The 26,942-nt window shown below is 44.5% G+C and overlaps 1 protein-coding gene across 3 annotated transcripts in view; it reads left to right on the top strand.

Moving 5' to 3' along the window:
- The window catches only part of ripor3 (RIPOR family member 3), a 64,421-nt gene that overhangs the window by 15,946 nt on the left and 21,533 nt on the right, over positions 1 to 26,942 (top strand). Inside the window, exons 2-11 of one of the 3 annotated variants that reach the window (XM_035778472.2) lie at positions 2,943 to 3,050; positions 21,948 to 22,100; positions 22,340 to 22,418; positions 23,065 to 23,088; positions 23,620 to 23,673; positions 24,054 to 24,203; positions 24,951 to 25,014; positions 25,120 to 25,163; positions 25,361 to 25,486; positions 26,330 to 26,475. In XM_035778472.2, the coding sequence (XP_035634365.1) occupies positions 2,953 to 3,050; positions 21,948 to 22,100; positions 22,340 to 22,418; positions 23,065 to 23,088; positions 23,620 to 23,673; positions 24,054 to 24,203; positions 24,951 to 25,014; positions 25,120 to 25,163; positions 25,361 to 25,486; positions 26,330 to 26,475 (938 nt within the window). In that variant the 5' untranslated portion in view covers positions 2,943 to 2,952. Of the gene's footprint in view, positions 1 to 2,938; positions 3,051 to 21,947; positions 22,101 to 22,339; positions 22,419 to 23,064; positions 23,089 to 23,619; positions 23,674 to 24,053; positions 24,204 to 24,950; positions 25,015 to 25,119; positions 25,164 to 25,360; positions 25,487 to 26,329; positions 26,476 to 26,942 lie in introns of all 3 variants that reach the window. The other 2 variants (XM_035778474.2, XM_035778473.2) reach the window with 2 other exon arrangements.

Below are 26,942 nucleotides of genomic sequence, written 5' to 3'. Positions count from 1 at the left end.
GTCGAGAGCCATGCAGCCTCCAAAATACAACCCTGCCAAGCCGCACTGCTCGCTTAACCCGGAAGCCAGTCAGCCTGGCGACTGAAGTCAGCCACCGCAAGCAGTTGCTAGAGCACGATGGGATAAGGACATCCTGGCCGGCCAAGGATGCGCCCGCCTCATGGGCTTCCTGGTCACGGCCAGCTGTGACACAGCCTGGGATCAAACCTGGGTCTGTAGTGACACCTCAAGCACTGCGATGCAATGCCTTAGACCTCTGCGCCACTCGCGGTGCCCTGACCATTACTTCCCTTGGTTACTCTGACCATTGCTTCCCTTAGACTCTTTCACAATTACAATGAATCAGGACTGCAGCAGAGATGTGCTAGGCTAGAGTATGTCCAGTGACACGTTAGACACAAACTGACAAAGTATTCTAATAGGCTGATATGCCTCTTTGCCTTGACTGGAGTCTCTTTGATCTTGTGCTACCTCCATTCATAAAGTATTATGTAGCTAAACAGAAAGGACTATCTTAAACTGGATAACCCTGCATTGCGTCATTGAGTAGAAACATTGAAGGCCCAGTACCTTCAACATGATTTTCTATATATTTCCACACTATGAGGTTGGAATAATACTATGAAAATGATAATGTCCTTTTAGTGTAAGAGCTGTTTAAAAGACCACCTGAAATTTCTGCCTGTTTTGGTGGGATGGAGTTTTGGCCTGCCTTCTGACATTACCAGGCGGTAATTAATAGACCAATAAGATGGTCTTGTGCGGATGCGACGGGCTGCTTCAACTGGAAGCCAGTGCAGGAGCCCAGAGCGGAGGCAGCCGGGAGATGACAAGTGGGTGTTGAAGCATGAACTACAGGGCCACCTTGTGATGTTGGTGTAATAGGTGTTGTCGAGAGACCCTAACTTTTCTGCCAATAACAGCTAGTTTTTAGTTTTACCCTCCCCACTCAGACCACACCCAGACAGGCCTAGCAAAATTCTTGCTTGTGAAATTGCTCTTTGCTAAGAAGCTATTTTGGTTTCATTATGCCCATTTTAATTGAAAACAATCCAAGTAAGGTACTTAATTGTTATCCAGAAATTATTTGATGTTGATATACAAATGGCTGCATTGGTCATTATGGCCTCTCAAGCAAATCCGTCTTTTTTAGTGGTTGTAGATATGCCAAACATGATTCACCACCTACAAGATTAATTATGTGTCGTCTGCATAACAATGATAGGAGAGACCTCACCCACACTGAACAGAGCCCTGGGGACACCAGTGGTGAGAGCACGTGGGGAACAAGACATGTTTACATGTTTGGAGAGGAGGATCTGATGGTTCTTCAAAGTCTAAATGAATTATTTTCTAGGGTTATATAAAATATGCTGTTTTCAAGGACAATTACAATATATTTTAGTAGTTGTATACTGTTGTTTAAAGTGTTGACATTTTATGTGTGGTTTCACTAAGTTGCCTTTATTAGTGAGTAACAGCAAACATGTTTTAACTGTCCAAACTATTGCTTAGTTCTGTGCAAATTTCTATCTCCGGCAGGAAATTGCATGAGTTACAACCCGAGGGAGGATGAGAAGTTCTGGGTTCTCAATCTCAGTATCTCTCTATGGCCCTCGCCTAGATCTGAGCCTAACTTACACAGAGACAAGGCTGGTGTGTGTGTGTGTGTGTGTGTGTGTGTGTGTGTGTGTGTGTGTGTGTGTGTGTGTGTGTGTGTGTGTGTGTGTGTGTGTGTGTGTGTGTGTGTGTGTGTGTGTGTGTGTGTGTGTGTGTGTGTGTGTGTGTGTGTGTGTGTGTGTGTGTGTGTGTGTGTGATGCTGGCGGGCTGTGGAAGAGAGTAAAAAGCCATCTGACACTAAAGAATGTACAAATGAAGTGGATGACAACAAACTGAGACATGTGAGGGGAGACAGTACAAAACTAGGGCTGTCAAATTATTTTTTAAATGTAGTCAGTTAATAGCACAATTTAATTGCTTTTTCTGAATTTGCTGAAATTGAGCTGTAATTTAAGAAGTATTATACAAAAAGCCTTAGAAGAATATGGACGTCTTGATTTAGCAAAATTAGGTAAATTGATACACTTTCTTTTAACCTCAATGTCAACTTGTTTTGACATCACCTTGTTGTTTTAACTGTATAGATTATGTATTCTAGATGTTTTCAGTGTGTTTTGAATGCTTTCAGACAATGCGATTAATTGCGATAAAACCATTGTTTTGCACTAAAATGACAAAAAGTTAACTCAAGTTAACTTATTAACACTGACAGTCCAAAACAAAACGTAAGACGTCCTTCACCACACAGAATGTCACTGCGCTCCTAGTTTGGAGTGAGGGATGGGACAGAGGAAAGGGAGGAAAGTATTGATGATGTGTCTTTCTGGCTTCACAAGAGGGTGTGTGAGGGGGGAGGATAGATGAGGGGATGAAGGAGTGATACTCTTTTTATGTTGTTGTAGAAAAGATCCTTCCTATCCTGTTTATCTGGATTGGAGAAAAGTACTTTCTAATACAGGGCCCAGTGCCATCAATTCAAATAACCGGATTTTCTGGCCAAAACCATTTAAGGTTCGTGTCCTTGAGATAAAAGAGAGAGAGAAAGTATTATGGTGCTGTGAGTATGGGGGTTTGATTTCATTATCAATGTAGCAATGTTTACTGTGAAACAAAACAATTCAACTTTGTTTACATTTTAAAATGCCCACAGTGTAAGAGGGATCCTAGAAAACCTGGAATTGTAAAATAATCTGAGTGATTAAGGCCCTCAGTCTGTTCACTGTAGGCTGAATGTACAGTAACTAAATCAACATTGTGTGTGTGTGTGTGTGTGTGTGTGTGTGTGTGTGTGTGTGTGTGTGTGTGTGTGTGTGTGTGTGTGTGTGTGTGTGTGTGTGTGTGTGTGTGTGTGTGTGTGTGTGTGTGTGTGTGTGTCAGGCAGGCAGTGAACAATGTCGGTGAAGCTGCGGTTTGAGTGTCCCGCGGATGGGTGCGTGGTCCAGAGGAGCTGCTCCTTCACGAGGTTCAGCCCCGTGAGTGGACGCCGCCGGTGAGTGACATCTTTAGTCGACCACTAAGGCGATAAACAACTATCATATAATATGGTCACGTATAACATGGTCACACATCATGGTCCAATCAACTGAACTATCAGACAGACCCATGGCTATGGAACCAGGATGATCCTGACCAGCTCAACAGGAGCTTGTTCCCTGCAGTCTAAAATACATGTACTTATAAGCACCCTATCAACACCCACGCATTCACTCTTTATTAGTGTGTATGGATGTCTTTGCTGACAGGGACACACACTTTTCATGCCACGTCATTACAAAGTGATTTTCGTAGCAGGTTAGGAGAGCATTTTCCCTAACCCGTTTCCTAACCTTAATCTAACCTGTAACAAAAAGGTCACTTCGGTATCGAAGTGGCGTGAAAAGAGTGCTTCCCGGATTGCCCCAGGCACAAATATTGCTCTGCAAGAGAGCCAATCACTTCACTTGACCAGTGTTAGAGATAGTCAATCACTATGTAGTAAAAGAGACGGTCAGCCTCCACCCACAACCTCAGTCTTGGCTGCCAATCAACCACCTTGTATTCTAGATACACAGATATAAATACTTCATTAAGCAAAACAGTCACAAGGACAACAATCAACAACAGTTAAACAATCAACAGGCAAATAAAGGTTAAATAAAATAAAGAATCTTATGACTGAATCCCTCCAATGCTTAACTTATGCTTGACTTACTTACAGTACGTTATCAATAACGAATAGTGAGACAAGTAGAACTCAAGAGGTGAGCCAGCAGAAGAAAATTCAGTCATAGTGTGCATGTAAATTTGCTCTGGCTTTCTACTTCGATTTCAGAGCACTCTCGTTTGAGTGTGCCAGAATACAGATTAACTGATGAGTTTACAAATGTATATGGCCGGTGTCAGTAAACATCGGCAAAAAAAAGTAATTCAAATGTGCCGGCAGAACAGTTACAGTCACCAGCACTCTGGATAACATGAAAACAGCCTAACCAGCTCTGCTAGGGCGAATAAAATGGTCAGAGTGAGGTGTTCTCTCTTTTATGTCTGGAAGTACCTAGCAAGCTAGCCAACGTTAGCCAGTTAGCTTGGGTGCTTGACTGCTTTTGTGAGGTCAGAACGTTCGGATCAACCCTACTCTTCGGCCAGTGTGTCCAGTGTGCGCTCTGAACACTCCAGGAGCGAAACGCTCTGAATTTACAAATGGACAATCCGACAACGCTCTGAATTTTTGAACACCCAGAGCTCACTCTGAGCACACTCTGGCAATCAAGATTGAATGTACGAACACACCCTTAATGACTATTAATTCCAACCCAAAGCCCGTAGTTTGCTGTGCGCTGTGTATATCATATCATGAGTGTAAGACACAGCTGCCAGTTGGAGAGGGGGGATTTTCAACAATTTTAGTGTCCTATTTACTGAACACTAATACAAACATAGCACATGGGACAGCAACCCGTTCCATCTCATCCCAAAGAGGTCTGGGGATTGCACAGACCACTCAAGTAAACTGAACTTGGTGTCATGTTTCATGCAAAGTTTTTCAACACCTCAATTGTCCAGTGTTGGTGCGCAAGTGCCCACTGGATACACTTCTTCTTGTTTTATTTGATATGAGTGGAGTGTGATCGCCTGCTACAATAGCCCATCCATAATAAGGATCCACGAGTTGTGCGTTCTGAGATGACGTTTTGTACACCACTTTTGTACTGCACCGTTATTTGTCTATCGGTCGCCCACCTTTTAGCTTGCAGGCCTTTTGCCATTCTCCTTCGACCTCTCATGAACGAGCTGTTTTTGCCCACAGGACTGCCGCCGACGGGATGTTTCTTGTTTGTAGCACCATTCTTGGTAAAACCCTAGACACTGTCATGAGTGAAAAGCCCAGGAGAGCGGCTATTTTTGAAATTCTGGATCCGGCACGCGCAAGTGACTTACATTGAGTGAGTGCATACATTTTTGTGTTGGTGGCCCCAGTAGGAATCAGACCTCCGATCCTGGCATTGAAAGCACCATGCTCTATCACACTTTTTTTTTGCACAAAAACGCTTCTGGAATTCTGATGGGTTAGCAAAGGGGTACGTGATGTCATCTTAAGAACCCAGGAGCAACACACTGGAATGCATTTCCTGCCTCAAAGCAGAGAGGGACAGAGGAAAACTGAGGCTATTTATTTGATTTATTTAACCTTTATTTCGACAGGGAGTCATGCTGAGACCAAGTTCTCTTTTACAGATGAGCCCTGAATCAAACATACACATCAATACACTCAATACACATCAATATACATATAGAAATACACAAAATGCAAAACACGATCATATAAAACGAACACGTTCTTCAGTATAAAGTCCCTCATTCAGCCATCTGAATAGCCCCAGAGACACCAACGCTTCCAATTGCAAAGAAACTAAAATCAGATTAACCTAACTCAGCGGATACCGAAGGGCTCTTCAGAGTTAGCCATCCTTGAGATCGGGTCTGGCAGCTCGTACGTCTGTAACAATGAAGTAAGGTACAGCAGAAGTTTATGCAAGTCAAGAGGGCCTTATAAACAAAAAGAGTGAAATGCATCAATCTACAAGACTTCAAAGAGGGCCAGGCCTACTTTCTGATACAGAAAGAATGATGTGTACAGAACCTGTCGCCTGTAATAATGCGTAGTGCATTATGATAAACAATTTATCAAAGTTACGAAGTTTATTGTGCTAAGCATGAACAGCACTTGGCGGTGGTCCTCATACATTGTTATTATAAAGCTTTCATGGTGACATACAGTGGCCTGTGAAAGTATTCACCCCCTTGGCATTTTTCCTATTTTATTGCCTTACAACCTGGAATTGAAATATATATATTTTTTAGGTTTGTATCATTTGATTTACACAACAAGCCTACCACTTTGAAGATGCAAAATATATTTTATTGTGAAACAAACAAGAAATAAGACAAGAAAACTTGAGCATGTGTAACTATTCAACCCCCCCAAAGTCAATACTTTGTAGAGCCACCTCTTGGGGTATGTCTCTATAAGCTTGGCACATCTAGCCACTGGGATTTTGGAGTCTTCCACATGCCTTTTGGTGAACACCAAATGTGTTTGCTCATTTTCCTCTTTAAGCAATGGCTTTTCTTCTGGCCACTCTTCCATAAAGCCCAGCTCTGTGAAGTCTACGGCTTAAAGTGGTCCTATGGACAGATACTCCAATCTCTGCTGTGGAGCTTTGCAGCTCCTTTGGTCTCTTTGTTGCCTCTCTGATGAATGCCTTCTTTGCCTGGTCTGTGAGTTTTGATGGGCGGCCCTCTCTTGGCAGGTTTGTTGTGGTGCCATATTCTTTCAATTTTGTAACAATGGATTTACTGGTGCTCCGTGGGATGTTCAAAGTTTGGGATATTTTTTTATAACCCAACCCTGATCTGTACTTCTCCACAACTTTGTCCCTGACTTGTTTGGTGAGCTCCTTGGTCTTCATGGTGTCTCTTGCTTGGTGGTGCCCCTTGCTTAGTGGTGTTGCAGATGCTGGGGCTTTTCAGAACAGGTGTTTATACATGTATACTGAGATCATGTGACAGATAATGTGGCACTTAAATTGCATGCAGGTGGACTTTATTTGACTAATTATGTGGCTTCTGTAGGTAATAGGTTGTGCCAGATCTTATTTAGGGGCTTCATAGCAAAGGGGGTGAATACATACAGTGGGGCAAAAAAGTATTTAGTCAGCCACCAATTGTGCAAGTTCTCCTACTTAAAAAGATGAGAGAGGCCTGTCATTTTCGTCATAGCTACACTTCAACTATGACAGAAAAAATGAGAAGAAAAAAAATCCAGATAATCACATTGTAGGATTTTTTATGGATTTATTTGCAAATTATGGTGGAAAATAAGTATTTGGTCACCTACAAACAAGCAACATTTCTGGATCTCACAGACCTGTAACTTCTTCTTTAAGAGCCTCTGTCCTCCACTCGTTACCTGTATTAAGGGCACCTGTTTGAAATTGTTATCAGTATAAAAGACACCTGTCCACAACCTCAAACAGTCACACTCCAAACTCCACTATGGCCAAGACCAAAGAGCTGTCAAAGGACACCAGAAACAAAATTGTACCTGCACCAGGCTGGGAAGACGGAATCTGCAATAGGTAAACAGCTTGGTTTGAAGAAATCAACTGCGGGAGCAATTATTAGGAAATGGAAGACATACAAGACCACTGATAATCTCCCTCGATCTGGGGCTCCACGCAAGATCTCACCCCGTGGGGTCAAAATGATCACAAGAACGGTGAGCAAAAATCCCAGAACCACACGGGGGGACCTAGTGAATGACCTGCAGAGCTGGGACCAAAGTAACAAAACCTACCATCAGTAACACACTACGCCGCCAGGGACTCAAATCATGCAGTGCCAGACGTGTCCCCCTGTCTACGCCAGTACATGTCCAGGCCCATCTGAAGTTTGCTAGAGAGCATTTGGATGATCCAGAAGAAGATTGAGAGAATGACATATGGTCAGATGAAACCAAAATATAACTTTTTGGTAAAAACTCAACTTGTCGTGTTTGGAGGACAAAGAATGCTGAGTTGCATCCAAAGAACACCATACCTACTGTGAGGCATGGGGGTGGAAACATCATGCTTTGGGGCTGTTTTTCTGCAAAGGGACCAGGACGAGTGATCCGTGTAAAGGAAAGAATGAATGGGGCCATGTATCGTGAGATTTTGAGTGAAAACCTCCTTTCATCAGCAAGGGCATTGAAGTCTTTCAGCATGACAATGATCCCAAACACACCGCCCGGGCAACGAAGGAGTGGCTTCGTAAGAAGCATTTCAAGGTCCTGGAGTGGCCTAGCCAGTCTCCAGATCTCAACCCCATAGAAAATCTTTGGAGGGAGTTGAAAGTCCATGTTGCCCAGCAACAGCCCCAAAACATCACTGCTCTAGAGGAGATGTGAAAACAGTATGTGAAAACCTTGTGAAGACTTACAGAAAACATTTGACCTCTGTCATTGCCAACAAAGGGTATATAACAAAGTATTGAGATAAACTTTTGTTATTGACCAAATAGTTATTTTCCACCATAATTCGCAAATAAATTCATAAAAAATTCTACAATGTGATTTTATGGATTTTTTCTCCTCATTTTGTCTGTCATAGTTGAAGTGTACCTATGATGAAAATTACAGGCCTCTCTCATCTTTTTAAGTGGGGGAGAACTTGCACAATTGGTGGTTGACTAAATACTTTTTTTGACCCACTGTATGCATGCCTCTCAAGCTCTGTCAGGCTGGATCGGGAGATCCGCTGCACAGCTATTTTCAGGTCTCTCCAGAGATGTTCGATCAGGTTCAAGTCCGGGCTCTGGCTGGGCAACTCACAACATTCAGAGACTTGTCCCGATTTCACTCCTACGTTGTCTTGGCTGTGTGCTTAGGGTTGTTGTCCTGTTGGAAGGTAAACCTTCGCCCCACTCTGAGGTCCTGAGTGCTCTGGGGCAGGTTTTCTGTACTTGCTCCATTCGTCTTTCCCTCAATCCTGACTAGTCTCTCAGTCCCTCCCACTGAAAAACATCCCCACAGCATGATGCTGCCACCTCCATGCTTCACCGTAGGGATGGTGCAAGGTTTTTCCTCCAGATGTAACCCTTGGCATTCAGGCCAACGAGTTCAATCTTGGTTTCTTTAGACCAGGGAATCTTGTTTCTTACGGTCTGAGAGTCTTTAACCTCTTGCTCCTACCTGACACGCAGGCGTCCCATCTAGACATCTGGAAATGCAAATGCGCTACGCTAAATGCTAATAGTACTAGTTAAAACTCAAACGTTCATTAAAATACACATGCAGGGTATTGAATTAAAGCTACACTCGTTGTGAATCCAGGCAACAAGTCAGATTTTTAAAATGCATTTCTGCGAAAGCATGAGAAGCTATTATCTGATAGCATGTAACACCCCAAAAGACCCGCAGGGGACGTAAACAAAATAATTAGCATAGTCGGCGCTACACAAACCGCACAAATAAAATATAAAACATTCATTACCTTTGACCATCTTCTTTGTTGGCACTCCTAGATGTCCCATAATCACTATTGGGTCTTTTTTTTTATTAAATCGGTCCATATATAGCCTAGATATCGATCTATGAAGATTGTGTGATAAACGAAAATAAATAGCGTCTTATAACGTAACGTCATTTTTTAAAATTAAAAAAGTTGACGATAAACTTTCACAAAACACTTCGAAATACTTTTGTAATGCAACTTTAGGTATTAGTAAACGTTAATAAGCGATCAAATTGATCACAAGGCGATGTATATTCTATAGGGGTACGTCTGGAAATAATGTCCGGGTAAATCTCAACCAAAATATCCAGTCCGAGACCTGAAGAAATTGGCTGTCTCTTCTTCGTTTGACCAAGAAACAAAGCCTAGGCAAATGACAAGACTGTTGACATCGTGTGGTTGCTGTAGGAATTGCAATCTCGGCTCCAGGTAATTTGCTTTCCCATAGACAATCCATGCAAGTGGCGCATTGATATATTTTCCAATTTTCAGCGATCAGATTTTCCTGCGCTTTTCGATGAAACGCACGTTCTGTTATAGTCACAGCCGTGATTTAACCAGTTTTATAAACGTCTGAGTGTTTTCTATCCACACATACTAATCATATGCATATACTATATTCCTGGCATGAGCAGCAGGGCGCTGAAATGTTGCGTGATTTTTAACAGAATGTTCGAAAAAGTAGGGGGTAGGAGTAACAGGTTAAGTGCCTTTTGGCAAACTCCAAGTTGGCTGTGATGTGCCCTTTACTGAGGATGTTCCCTTTACTGACCAGGTCCATACTGTAGGGAACAAAAAACCTTCAACACAACCACACAACAACACAATTACTTACCACAACTATTGACCACACCTACTGACCGCAACTGGCACTGTCATAGTATTCCACTTTCCAACAAGTCAGTTCATCAAATTTCTGCCCTGCTAGAGCTGCCCCGGTCAACTGTAAGTGCTGTTATTGGGAAGTGGAAACGTCTAAGAGCAACAATTGCTCAGCCGCAAAGTGGTAAGCCACACAAGATCACAGAACGGGACCGCTGAAGTGCATAGAGCATAAAAATCGTCCTTGGTTGTCCCCGGTTGCAACACTCACAACCGAGTTCCAAACTGCCCCTGGGAGCAACGTCAGCACAAGTACTGTTCATTGGGAGCTTCATGAAAGGGTTTCAATGGCCGAGCAGCCGCACACTAGCCTAAGATCAATGCCAAGTGTCAGCTGGAGTGGTGTACAGCTCTGGACTCTAGAGCAGTGGAAACGTGTTCTCTGGAGTGATGAATCACGCTTCACCATCTGTCTGACGGACAAATCTGGGTTTGGCAGATGTTAGGAGAATGGTACCCGCCGGAATGCTTAATACCAACTGTAAAGGTTGGAGGAGGACGAATAATGGTCTGGGGTTGTTTTTCCTGGTTGGAGCTTGGCCCCTTCATTCCAGTAGAGGGAATCTACAGCATACAATTGTAATGGCGCCGGGGAGGAGAGTTGGACAACAAGGATTTACTCCAGACACCCGAACAGGCCCTCATCCCCGTCATTTCCAGGAGAAAGAGATGGAAGAGTTATCACGGAAGGAGATTGTGGTGCCTTGTGAGGATCCGCCAATGAGTGACTAATTTGCCTTTGTCATCGTTCCTATTGGCCAACGTTCAATCGCTGGATAATGAATTGAACGAACTAAAAACACATATATCCTACCAACGGGACATTGAAAAGTGTTAAATCTTATGTTTCACCTGGCCGTGGCTGAACAACAACATGAATAACATACAGCTGGTGGGTTATACACTGTATCGGCAGGATAGAAGAGCAGCCTCTGGTAAGAGGGGTGGCGGTCTATGTAGGTTTGTAAACAATAGCTGGTGGACGATATCTAAGGACGTCTCAAGGCTTTCCTTGCCTGATGTAGAGTATCTCATGATAAGCTGAATACCGATTCTCTACCTAGAGAGTTTTCATCTCTATTTCCGTAGCAGTCTACATACCACCACAGACCGATGCTGGCACTAGGAACGCACTCAATTAGCTGTATACCGTCATAAGCAAACAGGAAAACGGTCATCCAAGGGCGGTGCTCCTAGTGGCCGGGGACTTTAATGCAGAGAAACTTAAATATGTTTTACCTCATTTCTACCAGCATGTTAAAACCTCTTGTAACTAACCATCCTGGATCCGGGAGAATTGTCATCAACTGACACTAAGTAATATAACGCAACGGACAAAAAATCTTACTAGAAAATGTTCATATTCATGAAATCACAAGTGAAATATATTCAAACACAGCTTAGCCTTTTGTTAATCACCCTGTCATCTCAGATTTTGAAAATATGCTTTACAGCCAAAGCAAGAAAACCATTTGTGTAAGATTATCCATAGCCTAGCATAGCATTATGCCTAGCTAGCAGCAGGCAATCTGGTCACGAAAATCAGAAAAGCAATCAAATTAAATCATTTACCTTTGATGAGCTTCGGATGTTTTCACTCACGAGACTCCCAGTTAGATGTTCCTTTTTTCCAGAAAAAATATTTTTGTAGCTCTTCACGTTTGGCTGAGAAAACGACCGGAAATTGCGGTCACGACAATGCTCCATAATATCGACAGAAACATGTCAAGCGTTGTTTATAATCAATCCTCAAGGTGATTTTCAAATAGCTATTCGATAATATATCAACCGGGACAGAGCTTTTTTCAGTAAGACCGGGTGGAAAAATGGCTACCTCTGTCTTTTGCGCGAGAAATACACAAAGAGCCATCAGATGGACACTGAGGCAATGTTGTCGCTCCGGCTCATTTTTCAAAATAAAAGCCTGAAACTATGTCTTGTGATACTAGACACATTAAGGAAGCCATAGAAAAAGGAATCTCGTTGATATCCCATTCACTGCTCAATAGGGAAGTATAGGAAGGGACTCTTATTTAGAAACCGCTGCGTTCCTGATTGGATTTTTCTCATTCTTTTGCCTGCAATATCAGTTATGTTATACTCACAGACAATATCTTTACAGTTTTGGAAACTTTAGAGTGTTTTCTATCCTGAGCTGTCAATTATATGCATATTCTATTTTCTGGTCCTGAAAAATAGCCCGTTTACTTTGGGAACGTTATTTTTCCCAAAATAAAAAAATGACCCTTAGATTCAACAAGTTAAATGTGCAACCAGCGGGGGAAAAAACTCTAGACCACCTTTACTTCACACACGGAGACTCGTACAAAGCTCTCCCTCACGCTCCATTTGGCAAATCTGACCAGAATTCTATCCTCCTGATTCCTGCTTACAAGCACAAATTAAAGCAGGAAGCACCAGTGACAGTCAATAAAAAAGTGGTCATATGAAGCAGATCCTAAGCTACAGGACTGTTTTGCTAGCATAGACTGGAATATGTTCAGGGATTCTTTCGATGGAATTGAGGAGTACACCACATCGGTCACTAGCTTCATTAATAAGTACTGTGACAGTTTGCTTGGTACTGGGTCCTTGCGGCGGCATGGAGAAGAGCGGCCCTGGCCTTCCTCCAGGTGCGATGACAACGGCGCATTTGATCAAGGACAGAGGGGACCGCAACCTCAACCTCTTGGGTGGGGAACAAGGTGGGTTGGTAACCCAGAGCACACTTGAAAGGTGACATAACTGACGAGGCATTGGTGAGGGTGTTGTGGGCATATTCAACCCAGGGTAGCTGAGGAAAGGGTTAGTAGAAGTCACGCAGCGTAGGGTAGTCTCCATCTCCTGGTTGCCACGTTCGGTATGGCCGTTGGTCTGGGGGTGATATCCAGAAGAAAAACTGACATTGATACCAAGAGCTGACCAGAAGGATCTCCATATCTGTCAGAGGGAATGCCTTGCAAACGAAACACATGGGATACCAGCAGGTCCTCAGTTTCCCTGGCTGGGGGCTTGGAGAGGGGAATGAAGTGAGCCGCTTCGGAAAATCTGTCAATAATGGTGAGGATGACTGAGTTACCAATAGATGGGGGAAGGCCAGTGACGAAGTCTCGAGCTATGTGTAACCAGTGGCAACTGGGTATGGGAAGAGGGCGAAGCAGACCGGAAGTGGGTTTTAGTGGAGGTTTTGTTCCGGGCACAGACCGAGCAGGCTGAAACAAACCCCCAGGCATCTCTCTCCATAGTGGGCAACCAAAAGTGCTGATGCAGGAAGGTGAGGGTTCGGTTTATACCAGGGTGACAGGTGAGGCAGGTAGAATGGGCCCACTGAAGAACATCGGAGCGAACAGAATTAGGAACAAACAGAGCATTTCTAGGACCGGTCAGGCTGGTGGCAACAATGCAGGTGGATGGCACAATGGAATCTGGCTGAGAACCAGTGTTGTCGGTGGTGAACTGACGGGAGAGGGCGTCAGGCTTGGTATTCCTAGAACCGGGGCGATGAGTGTGAAATTTAATCTACCGAAGAACAAGGCCCACCTGGCTTGTCGGGAGTTCAGATGTTTGGCGGTCTGGATGTAGGACAGGTTTTTGTGGTCTGTCCACACAATGAAGGGGAGTACAGAGCCCTCCAGCCAGTGACATTACTCCTCAAGAGCCAGCCTAACTGCCAACTATTCCCAGTTACTGATGTCAAAATTGTTCTCAGCAGGTGAGAGTTTACAGGAAAAGAATGCACATGGTTGGAGCTTCTGATCAGAGGGGGAATGTTGAGACAGAACAGCATCTATCTCGATGTCGGAGGCGTCCACCTCCACGTTGAACCGGAGTTCTGGGTTCGGCTGAGTGAGGACTGGAGCGGAAGTGAAGTGGCGCTTGAGTTCCAGGAACGCTGCCTCTGCCTCAGGGATCCAGTGGAACGGAGTGGAGGTGGAGGTGAGAGGGGTGAGAGGTGCTGTCAGACGGCTATAGTTGCAGATGAAACGTCTGTAAAAATGGGCAAACCCCCAGAAAACGCTGGAGCTGCTTCAGGTTAGAGGGCACAGGCCACTCTGGTGGGGTCCATACATAACTCCCCCTGTGCAATAATATATAACCCAGGAAGGACACACTCACATTTCTCAGCTTTGACAAAAAGCTTATTCTCCCACAGCCGCTGGAGAACTTGGTGAACGTGTTGCTGTTAAGCCCCAGGTTCCTTAGAAAAAATATGAACGTCATCCGAATAGACAAAAATGAAGTGTCCAATCACATCCCTCAGCACATCATTGACTAGGTTCTGGAAAACAGCAGGAAGACCAAAAGGCATGACCAAATACTCAAACTGGCCAAGTGGTGTGTTAAACGCAGTTTTCCACTCATCCTGGATGTACCTCTCCATAGCCTTGTGCTCGGGGCAAGAGAGGTTACACGACCGGCTACTGGGGAGATTAGCTCCAGGCAGGAGGTCAATGAGGCAGTCATACGGCCGTTGAGGCGGCAGCGGCAGGGCGTGGTGCTTGCTGAACACAGGAGCTAGATTGTGTTACTCGGGAGCAACTGTTGACAGGTCCGGAGGTTATGGAATGGACTGGGGCACAGACAAGGCAGGAGCAAGGGCAGAATGTAAACAATTAGAGTGACAAAATTAACTTCAAGTGGTTACCCTTCCGTCTGTCCAGTCGATCTGAGGGTTGTGCAGCTTTAACCATGGATGGCCAAGAACCAGGGGAGAGTGAGGGCAGTCGATTATGTGGAAACTGATCCTTTCCTGGTGGTTTCCAGAGAGATGCAGGATGACAGGGACGGTCCTCTACCAGACACTGTCCCAGACTCTCCCAGACACTCCCAGACAGCTGTCCATTGAGAGCGTTGACATCGAGGGGTGGATCGAGTGGAACAGTGTCCAGGCCCAACTGAGTAACAACACCACGGTCCAGGAAACTCTTGTCGGCGCCCCAGTCGATGAGAGCTGGCAGAGGAAAAGCCTGGCTCTACTGCATGAGGACGCCGTCAAGCAGGGGTCTGGGGGGAGATGGGCAGGCAATTTGGCTCAACAGACGCAGGGAACAAGTGGAAACAAAGTGACCAACCTGGTCAAAATATAGGCAGCTCCTAGCGCTGATTCGCCGCTGCCTCTCCTCTGGAGAGAGACAGGCCCGGTCGAGCTGCATGGTTTCAGGTTCTGGAAGAGACTTGGGGAGGGAGGCATTCGGGGAAGGAGAACAAGGCAAGGAAGCAGATGTTATGGGGCATGCAACCTTACCTGCCCTCTCCCTCTGACGCTCACAGAGATGGTTGTCGAATCGGATGGCGAGATATATTTCAAGCCCTACCTTCAAACTCAGTACCTCTTTGCTTGACATCATTTGATTTTTTAAAATCAGCCAAGATCAAAAGATTGTAGACCTCCACATGTCTGGTTCATCATTGAGAGCAATTTCCAAACGCCTGAAGGTACCACTTTCATCTGTACAAACAATAGTACGCAAGTATAAACACCATGGGACCACGCAGCCGTCATACCGCTCAGGAAGGAGATATGTTCTATCTCCTGGAGATGAACGTACTTTGGTGTGAAAAGTGCAAATCATTCCCAGAACAACAGCAAAGGACCTTGTGAAGATGCTGGAGGAAACAGGAACAAAAGTATCTATATCCACAGTAAAATAGTCCAATATCAACAAAACCTGAAAGGCTCCTCAGCAAGAAAGAAGCCACTGCTCCAAAACCGCCATAAACAAGCCAGACTACGGTTTGCAACTGCACATGGGGACAAAGATAATACTTTTTGGAGAAATGTCCTCTGGTCTGATGAAACAAAAATAGAACTGTTTGTGGCCATAATGACCATTGCTGTTTGGAGGAAACGGGGAAGCTTGCAAGCGGAAGAACACCATCCCAACCGTGAAGCACGGGGGTGGCAGCATCATGTTGTGGGGTGGCAGCATCATGTTGTGGGGGTGCTTTGCTGCAGGAGGGACTGGTGCACATCACAAAATAGATGGCATCATGAGGGAGGGAAATTATGTGGATATAATGAAGCAACATCTTTAGACATCAGTCAGGAAGTTAAAGCTTGGTCGCAAATGGGTCTTCCAAATGGACAATGACCCCAAGCAGACTTCCAATGTTGTGGCAAAATGGCTTAAGGACAACAAAGTCAAAGTATTGGAGTGGCCATCACAAGGCCCTGACCTCAATCCCATATACAATTTGTGGGCATAACTGGAAAACCGTGTGCGAGCAAGGAGACCTACAAACCTGACTCAGTTACATCAGCTCTGTCAGGAGGAATGGGACAAAATTCACCCAATTTATTGTGGGAAGCTTGTGGAAGGCTACCCGAAACATTTGACCCAAGTTAAACAATTTAAAGGCAATGCTAACAAATACAAATTGAGTGTATGTAAACTTCTGACCCACTGGGAATGTGATGAAAGATATAAAAGCTTTAAAAAAAATCACTCTCTCCACTATTATTCTGACATTTCACATTCTTCAAATAAAGTGGCGATCCTAACTGACCTAACACAGGGATTTTTTCACTGGGATTAAATGTCAGGAATTGTGAAAAACTGAGTTTAAATGTATTTGGACAAGGTGTATGTAACCTTCTGACTTCAACTGTATATACTGTATTTTATACCGTCTATTGCATCTTGCACATGCCGCACGGCCATCGCTCATCCATATATTTGTGTGTATTAGGTAGTTGTTGTAGAATTATTCGAATACTTGTTAGATATTACTGCACTGTCGGAACTCGAAGCACAAGCATTTCGCTACACTCGCATTAACATCTGCTAACCATGTGTATGTGACCAATACAATTTGATTTGATTCGATTTTTATACATGACCCAGAGCATGATGGGATGTTAATTTCTTTGGAATTGCTCAGGAACCACACCTGTGTGGAAGCAACTGCTTTCAATATACTTTGTATCCCTCATTTACTCAAGTGTTTCCTTTATTTTGACAGTTACTTGTACATGTAGTTCACTACTCCCCAACTCTGGCGATAAATATGTTGATTGCGTCAACCAGGATGTGTAAACTAAGCTATGACATACATGGACATACAGCACATATTTGACATGTCATAAATACCTCAGTAATTGAATGTAATTGCATGAATCAATCCAAGATGGCGTAGCAGTCAGATGTCCAGTCGTGTCCCTTGTATATATCGTTTTACATCTTTTTCTTCGCATATCTTTTAAAATATTTTGCTAAATCCCAACATCTAAATACTCTCCTGCAACCTGCCTCACCCAATGTAGCGTGGATCTGCTTTTTTTCTCTAAAGTATTAATATTTACTTTGGATCTGGAATCCCTCAACTGAAGCTAGCCAGCTAACTACCAGCTATCAGTCAGCAAACCATTGCCAGCGGTCATCAGCTAACCTTCAGCTCGGAAAGCTCTCGCCAGTTCCAACAACATGACTCTAACCAGAGCATAACGGACCTTTTATTTTTATCCCCGGATTCCTACCGCAAACTGAACATTTTCATCTGGATCTTCACAACTAGCTAACCGCAATCCTGGATGACTACTCGTGGCTAGCGTTTCCATCCCACAAGCAAGCACCAATTAGCTTGAAGCTAGCCCAGTCAGGGCTCCTGTGCTACCACCGAAGCATTCTCCTGGGCTACAATATCCGGACCCCTTCTACAGTCGGTACGGGGCATGGAACCCCGCAGATCCCCTACGACTGGGATACTGACATAATCTGCCCGAGGACTCGGGCGCGACGCCCGCTGAAGGCCCGATATGCCAACCAGCAAGGCTTGCTAGCTACCTAGAGCTACTTGGAACCCTACTAATTCCACGACTGGTCTATCGACATCAACGCAAGAAGAGGCAAAAACAGACTTACCCGCGACGTCCCCCAAAGGCTAACTTTCTAGCCCCTGCTTGCTTGCTAACCCGGTCTGCTAACTGCTAGCTCGCCGGGCCCGGTCTGCTAACTGCTAGCTTGCCTGCCCGGTCTGCTAACTGCGAGCTCCTGCTAACTGCTTGCTTGCTAACCCAGCCTGCTAACTGATAGCTTGCCCGGTCTACTGGCTGCTAGTTTGTTTAGCCCCGGCCTACTAACTGTTAGTTTGTTAGCATCGGCCTGCTAACTGTCTGAATCGCCGTGTCCCAGCCAGCCCAACCACTCACTGGACCCATATGTTCACTTGGCTACGCATGCCTCTCTCTAATATCAATATGCCTCGTCCAGTACTGTCCTTGTTAGTGAGGTGTTGTTCCACCTCCGACATGTGCGATGACATCACCTGGTTTAAACATCTCGAGAGACTATATCTCTCCCATCATTACTCAATGCCTAGGTTTACCTCCAATGTACTCACATCCTACCTTACCTTTGTCTGTACACTATGCCTTGAATCTATGCTATCGTGCCCAGAAACCTGCTCCTTTTACTCTCTGTTCCGAACGTGCTAGACGGCCAGTTCGTATAGCCTTTGGCCGTACCCTTATCCTACTTCTCCTCTGTTCCTCTGGTGATGTAGAGGTTAATCCAGGTCCTGCAGTGCCTAGCTCCACTCCCACCCCCCAGGTGCTCTCATTTGTTGACTTCTGTAAATGTAAAAGCCTTGGTTTCATGCATGTTAACATTAGAACCCTACTCCCTAAGTTTGTTTTACTCACTGCTTTAGCACACTCTGCCAACCCAGATGTCTTAGCCATGTCTGAATCCTGACGTAGGAAAACCACCAAAAACCCTGAAATCTCCATCGCTACCTATAATGTTTTCTGCCAAGATAGAACTGCCAAAGGGGGCGATGTTGCAATCTACTGCAAAGATAGCCTGCAGAGTTCTGTATTACAATCTATGTCTGTACCCAAACAATTTGAGCTTCTACTTCTAAAAATTCACCTTTCCAGAAACAAGCCTCACACTGTTGCCGCTTGCTATAGACCTCCCTCTGCCCCCAGCTGTAGCCTCCATATGTTAATTGATTGCCCCCCATCTATCTTCTGAGTTTGTGCTACTAGGTGACCTAAACTGGGACATGATTAACACCCCAGCCATCCTACAATCTAAGCTTGATGCTCTCAATCTCACACAAATTTTCAATGAACCTACCAGGTACAACCCCAAATCAGTAAACACGTGCACCCTCATAGATGTCATCCTAACTAATTCGCCATACTAATACACCTCTGCTGTTTTCAATCAAGATCTCAGCGATCACTGCCTCATTGCCTGCATCCGTAATCGGTCTGCGACCAAACGACCACCCATCATCACTGTCAAACGCTCCCTGAAACAATTCTGCGAGCAGGCCCTTCTAATCGACCTGGCCGGGGTATCCTGGAATGCGATTGACCTCATCCCGTCAGTGGATGATGCCTGGCTATTCTTTAAAAGTGCCTTACTCACCATCTTAAATAAGCATGCCCCTGTCAAAAAATGTAGAACTAGGAATAGATATAGTTCTTGGTTCACTCCAGACCTGTCTGCCCTTGACCAGCACAAAAACATCCTGTGGCGTTCTGCATTAGCATCGAATAGCCCCCATGATATGCAACTTTTCAGGGAAGTTAGGAACAAATATACACAGGCAGTTAGAAAAAGCTAAGGCAAGCTTTTTCAAACAGAAATTTGCATCCTGTAGTACTAACTCAAAAAAGTTCTGGGACACTGTAAAGTCCATGGAGAATAAGAGCACCTCCTCCCAGCAGCCCACTGCTCTGAGGCTAGGAAACACCATCACCACCGATAAATCCTATATAATTGAGAAGAGAGAGAGAGCTGCAAAATCTGGACCCCTACAAATCAGCCAGGCTAGACAATCTGGACCCCCTCTTTCTAAAATTATCTGCCGAAATTGTTGCAACCCCTATTACTAGCCTGTTCAACCTCTCTTTCGTATCGTCTGAGATTCCCAAAGTTTGGAAAGCTGCCGCGGTCATCCCCCTCTTCAAAGGGGGTGACACTCTTGACCCAAACTGCTACAGACCTATATCAATCCTAACCTGCATTTCTAAAAGCCAAGTTAACAAACAGATTACTGACCATTTCGAATCCCACCATACCTTCTCCTCTATGCAATCTGGTTTCAGAGCTGGTCATGGGTGCACCTCAGCCCCGCTCAAGGTTCTAAACGACATAACCGCCATCAATAAGAGACATTACTGTGCAGCCGTGTTCATCGACCTGGCCAAGGCTTTCGACTCTGTCAATCACAACATTCTTATTGGCAGACTCGACAGCCTTGGTTTCTCAAATGATTGCCTTGCCTGGTTTACCAACTACTTCTCTGATTTGTCAAATCTCAGTGTATCAAATCGGAGGGCCTGTTGTCCGGACCTCTGACAGTCTCTATGGGTGTGCCACAGGGTTCAATTCTCGGGCCGACTCTCTTTTCTGTATACATCAATGATGTTGCTCTTGCTGCTGGTGATTCTCTGATCCACCTCTACGCAGATGACACCATTCTATATACTTCTGGCCCCTCCTTGGACACTGTGTTAACTAACCTCCAGGCGAGCTTCAATGCCATACAACTCTCCTTCCGTGGCCTCCAACTGCTCTTAAACGCAAGTAAAACTAAATGCATGCTATTCAATCGATCACTGCCCGCACCTGCTCACCCGTCCAGCATCACTACTCTGGATGGCTCTGACTTAGAATACGTGGACAACTACAAATACCTGGGTGTCTGGTTAGACCGTAAACTCTCCTTCCAGACTCACATTAAGCATCTCCAGTCCAAAATTACATCTAGAATCGGCTTCCTTTATCGCAACAAAGCATCCTTCACTCATGCTGCAAAACATACCCTCGTAAAACTGACCATCCTACCGATCCTCGACTTCGGTGATGTCATCTATAAAATAGCCTCCAACACTCTACTCAGCAAACTGGATGCAGTCTATCACAGTGCCATCTGTTTCGTCACTAAAGCCCCATACACTACCCACCATTGCGACCTGTACGCAATGGTTGGCCCTCGCTTCATACTCGTTGCCAAACCCACTGGCTACAGGTTATCTACAAGTCTCTGCTAGGTAAAGCCCCGCCTTATCTCAGCTCACTGGTCACCATAGCAGCATCCACTCGTAGCACGCGCTCTAGCAGGTATATCTCACTGGTCACCCCCAAAGCCAATTCCTCCTTTGGTCGTCTTTCCTTCCAGTTCTCTGCTGCCCATGACTGGAACGTATTGCAAAAATCTCTGTAGCTGGAGACTCACATCTCCCTCACTAGCTTTAAGCACCAGCTATCAGAGCAGCTTACAGATCACTGCACCTGTACATAGCCCATCTGTAAACAGCCCATCTATCTACCTATCTCATCCCCATACTGGTATTTATTTATTTTTATTTTGCTCCTTTGCACCCCAGTATCGCTACCGGCACATTCATCTTCTGCCGATCTACCATTCCAATGTTTCATTGCTATTTTGTAATTCCTTCGCCACCATGGCCTATTTATTTCCTTAACTTACCTCATTTACACTCACTGTATATAGACTTTGTTTTCTTTTGTTCTACTGTATTATTGACTGTATATTTTCTTTATTCCATGTGTAACTCTGTGTTGTTGTATGTGTCGAATTGCTACGCTTTATCTTGGCCAGGTTGCAGTTGCAAATGAGAACTTGTTCTCAACTAGCCTACCTGGTTAAATAAAGGTTAAATATATATTTTTTAAATGTGTGCCAAATGGCACCCTAAATCCAAGCATACCTGATTCAAGGTGTCAACTAATCATCAAGCCCTCAATGAGTTGAATCAGGTGAGTTTGTCCGGGGCAACAACAAAAAGGTGTGCTGTTGGGGGTACACGAGGACTGGAGTGCCCTATTAGGGGTACTCAAGGACTGGAGTGCCCTACATGGTGCAATACTTTTAACCAGGGTTCATAGGACTCTGGTCAAAAGTAATGCATTATATAGGGAATAGGGTTCCATTTGAGACGCAATCATCACTGTGTGTAAATGCTTGCCTTCTTCATCCTCTCCTCCATACAGGGTCTCCCCTTTACAGAACTCTTTTCGATCCAAAGCCCTGTCGGGGAAATCTACCAGGGTGCATCCTTCTCCCAGTCGGATTGGAGCCAGTATCTGGGGACAGCAACCTGAGCAGGTGGACCGGATATTTCAGGCCTTACGGAAAGGCCTCAAGTAAGTAGCTCCAATCATATGAATGTCCAATGGAGTAGACAAGTGTGAAGTTGCCCCTAGTCTAAGGTTTTATGTTTGCCCCTTTAATTGGTAGGGGGGGTATGCTTGGGGAAACATAAGCTGACCTTCGATCTGTGCATCAGGGCAACTTGCTGTTAATTCAGAAGTCGCATGTACTGTACTGCACCAATCAGCATCACGCACAGTGCTTGGTGGCTGATATTGAGCTTTGTTGGCAGGGAGTATCTAGATGGCCATCAGACGGAGATGGACTTCCTGTCCTCCCAGCAAAGAGACACCAAGAGGAACTCCAGACTGGTGAGTATATAGTAGTCGAGGTTGTTGGATGGGACAATGGGAAGTATGGGCTCATTGCATTACACTCCGAGATAAACAAAACGTTTATTTGTTTGTCACCATAGGTGAACACTTTTTGGTTCCAGGTATAACCATTTGCTGGTGAAAACGGTTCTACTTAGAACCTGTTAGTGGACAAACGATTCCACGTAGAACCTTGTATTAATGAAAGGATTCCACTTGTAACCAAAAATAGTTATTTTCAGAGAGTTCTCCTACAGGGACAATTGAAGAGCCCTTTATGTTTCCAGATATTCCAGATATGACCTTCTTTTCGAAGAGTGTAATGAGTGGAACTGCAGTAAACACATGGAATAGAAAGCCTCCTCTATAGTACACAGTCCAGTCACAATGAACAATTTAGGCTCTTTATCAACAGTCTTTTCTCAATCTCTCACATCCACTCTTCTCGTCTCCTCAAAACACATTGGAGCAGAATATCTGAGGTTCCTCATCTAGGGTCTCTTCCTCCAAAACGGTTTGAGAAAGAGGCGAGGAAAGAGAATGTGAGGAATAAAGAAACAACTTTTAAGACATTGCTTTTGTATCGAGTTCATAAAACATATAGATCTCCCAGAAATAAACCTAGACACTCCTCTGTTTTCAGGCTTTTCTGTATGATTTGGAGAAGGTGAGATACCATTTTTTGCCTGCTCTCTTATCATTTTTTGAATGGTCAAAATGAATTGTCATGGGGCTCCTGAGAGGCGCAGTGGTCTAAGATCCTGGTTCGAGTCCAGGCTCTGTCGCAGCTTGCCGTGACCGGGAGACCCATGGGGTGATGCACAATTGGTCCAGCGTCGTCCGGATTAGGGGAGGGTTTGGTTGGCAGGGATGTCCTTGTCCCATCGCGCTCTAGCGATTTCTGTGGCAGGCCGGGTGCATGCACACTGACACGGTTGCCAGGTGTACAGTGTTTCTTCTGACACATTGGTGTGGCTGGCTTCCGGGTTAAGCGGGCATTGTGTCAAGAAGCAGTGCGGCTTGGTTGGGTTGTGTTTCGGAGGATGCACGGCTCTCGACCTTCGCCACTCCTGAGTCCGTATGGGAGTTGCCGCGATGAGACAAGACTGTAACTACCAATTGGATACCATTATTTATTTTTTAAATTACATTTAAAAATTGTTGTCATAAAATGTACCACTTGATTTTGCGATGTCAGGAGATCCGAGCATTGGAGAGATACATAAGAAGACTGGAGTTCCAAATCAGCAAGGTAACAACTTCCATAACTTTCCTAATGCATATTGCTGGTGTTTTTATTTAACAGACATGATAGTGAAGAGATGACAGGAAAGGTGTGACATCTATGAGTCAGAGGGCCATTGGTTCAGTTTTTTTACACGTTCTGTCTCCGGTATACATGCATGCCAGGATCAACAGCACAAACCGCTAGATAACACAGGCCACACTTCTATGACCGCTATGTAGGTCTATGTAGTGTCAATTCTGTCTCCACCACAGTCAAACACTGAGGGGTTTTCCCACTAACCAATGTGCATCGATGCATCAGGAAGAATAACATGTGGGAGCAAAAGCTTCATAAATAACCAGAGGGGGGACAAAATGGTTGCCTGTTTATATTTACATTTCTAGGTGGAAGAGCTGTACGAGACTTACTGTATTCAGTGGCGTCTGTGTCAGGGGGCGGTGAACATGAAGAAAGCCTTCGCTCTATCGCCCTCTTCTCGGGCTTCCAGAGAGAGCCTGCAGGAACTCAACCGTAACCATCGCCACAGCCTGGAGGTATTGCAGTCACACGCGGTCGGGTGCCACACACCTTCGTTTACCTCAACAATTTCATGGGTTATCTCACACACCGTATACACAGATCCTCTGGTCAAACGTGTCCTTCGGTTGCCATGTTTAGAACATACGGGTGGATATGGGACAATGAACAGACAACCAAAAGCTTGTTCATCGTCCTGTTTCATGAGATAATGTTATACATGTTATACGCTTAGCAGCCAACCGCTGAGTCTGGAGTCACAGGTCACTGATGGGTACTTGAAGGACCATTACTCTTCATATTTCATGGGTTCTAATACACACTATAATTCTATGTACCATTGCCAGAGGGAAGGTATGGGTCACACGTGAGCTAGCGTAACCCCATTTACCACTGACATAGTGTGGAGGTATGGTTCACAGATGGACTTTGAATCTCCCATTTGTCTTCTCTTGTCATGGGTTCTCACACACAGAATTTCACTATAAGATCTATTAGACATATTGAAGTATACTTTGAAGGATTTTTAAAGTAGTTTATAAACAGGTTTGATTAATTCATAGATAGATTATAAACTAATAATAAACAATGTACAAACTACCTAGAAATACTTTATAAAGTTAATCTTTGTGTAAAGTGTTACCAAGACATTATAAGTCTCTGATCATGCAGACAACTCTAGGTCCAGTTAGATCAATAAATAAATTGTGAAAATGAAGTACAGTAGCAATCCACTGCTGATCATGGCCTACACACATTTTCAGGATATGTGTGTCATGGAGGGGGAGTTGGAGATTCTCTTGGGAGAGCTTCACATCAAAATGAAAGGTAAAACACATGTTCAACCTTCATCATTCTAGTGAAATGGAATACAAAAAATGGCACACCTCAGTGGCAAGCTTCAACTTTGTCTGAAAAAATCTATTCCAACAGGATTGATCGGCTTCGCTCGACTATGCCCAGGCGACCAATACGAAGTGAGTGCCTCTATCAAAACATATCCCGGTGAAAAACGCTCTGAGGAACCACAACTGAGGAAAAAGACCCAGGCTGCAGCCAAAATGGCACCATATCCGCATAGCTCTAAGGACCTTGGTTAAAAGTAGTGCGCTTTCTAGGGAATAGGGAGCTATATGGGACACGGCCTCAAAGATGTATGCTTTTTTCCATACAGGTTGTGATCCGTCTGGGGAGGCAGAGGTGGAAGATCCGGGGAAAAATCCAGACGGATGATAGGCAGTCATGGGATGTGGAGGAGATGATCTTCCTCGCTCACATCCACGAGAACTTTGATATAAAGGTGAGCTTTTTTTTGGGGGCGGCTTCCCAGACACGGATTAAATCTAGTCCTGGACTGAAAACCTTGCTCAATTGAGAATCTGTATTGAAACTGGCTCTTAATCATGTAATAGTTTTAATCAGTGCCTAGGAAACTGGGCCCTAAAGATTTAGACTGAGCTGCATCTGAAATGACAGTCTAACTCGTACATAGTGTAAAACTTTTGACTGGAGCAACGTGTGGTCACATAGCACACTACTACAGAGGTAATGAGGTGACATATGAGATTGAGAAGCAGTTGAAAGCGGTTGATTTCCCCCTGTGGAAACTTCATTTGTGTGTCTGTCAGGTACATCCAGGCACATCAGGATCACACATGACAATACATTCAGATGCTCTCCGGGTGCAAGCCCACACACCAGTGTGAACGTCACATCCTGTCAGGGATGACCATGTGGGTGGTGATGACAGGCGTATTCCTGTCCTTTGTGTGCGGAAACACAGTGGCAAACAGCGCACAATGTGGATGAAGTTACATTCTCTGTTGATGGGGAAAACAACATCCCTTCTGTGAAAGAGATATGAAGCCCATTTTCTGGCTAAGTGAGGTATCTTTACAAAGGCCAAAGAATTTCCAGTCAAACTAAGTCCAATTGAAGTTGCAGACGTTCAAAGCTTGAAACAGTAGTCTTCAAGTGCATGATAATACATCTTGAAAACCGGAAAAAGTAAATGGCTGTGAATGAAAAGGATTAGAGAAAGAAGAACGTTGTATTGTTAAGAGTCGACACCTGAAGAATGAGGAGTAAGACAGTTCTGACCTTGCGTGACGTTTCAACTGACCAATCATGTGTCTCTACTCAGGTAACAGAGGTCAAGGGGCTGGGCTCCCTGCTGGTTGGCGTGGTAATGTGTAAGAGTGCTGACTTCTTCATGTCTCGACCCCAGCTCATGGTAGTGGACATCACTGAACTAGGCACCGTCAAGCTCCAACTAGAGGTGGTGTGGAAGTAAGTACACCAGTTAGCCATTTGGAAAATGATTTACAAGGTTTATGTTTATATGCAGAGTACGAATTATACCGTGACATTGGGGGGGGTCTCTATTTTTTTTCAAAGGACTCCAGGTGAATGCACAAAAGCATGTATGGGTTCGACATGTATTATAAGACATGTATTATAACGGTCATCATGTATTACCTTTTAATGTGGCATTAACACAACCAGTCCTGATGTTTTCATCTGAGTGTCAAACAAATCACTTCAAAAAGTAGGCTACCTGCTCACGTTCGTCCACTCAAAAATGATTCCAGCATCCAAACAAGTGCACTGTGCACCGGCCATTTGATGAATGGAAATAGACATCTGTTATAAAACACCAAAACGTGTCATTACATTCGCAGATTGTCATTAGGCGACCACTTTTGTAGGCTGAATTAATTGATGCATCTTGCTGACAAATTGAAATGTTTTTGTAA

The sequence above is a fragment of the Oncorhynchus keta genome, chromosome 10, assembly GCF_023373465.1.
Source record: "Oncorhynchus keta strain PuntledgeMale-10-30-2019 chromosome 10, Oket_V2, whole genome shotgun sequence".
Lineage (NCBI taxonomy): Eukaryota > Metazoa > Chordata > Actinopteri > Salmoniformes > Salmonidae > Oncorhynchus > Oncorhynchus keta.
Note: the sequence above shows the minus strand (reverse complement) of the source record. Positions and strands in the feature narration are given on the sequence as shown.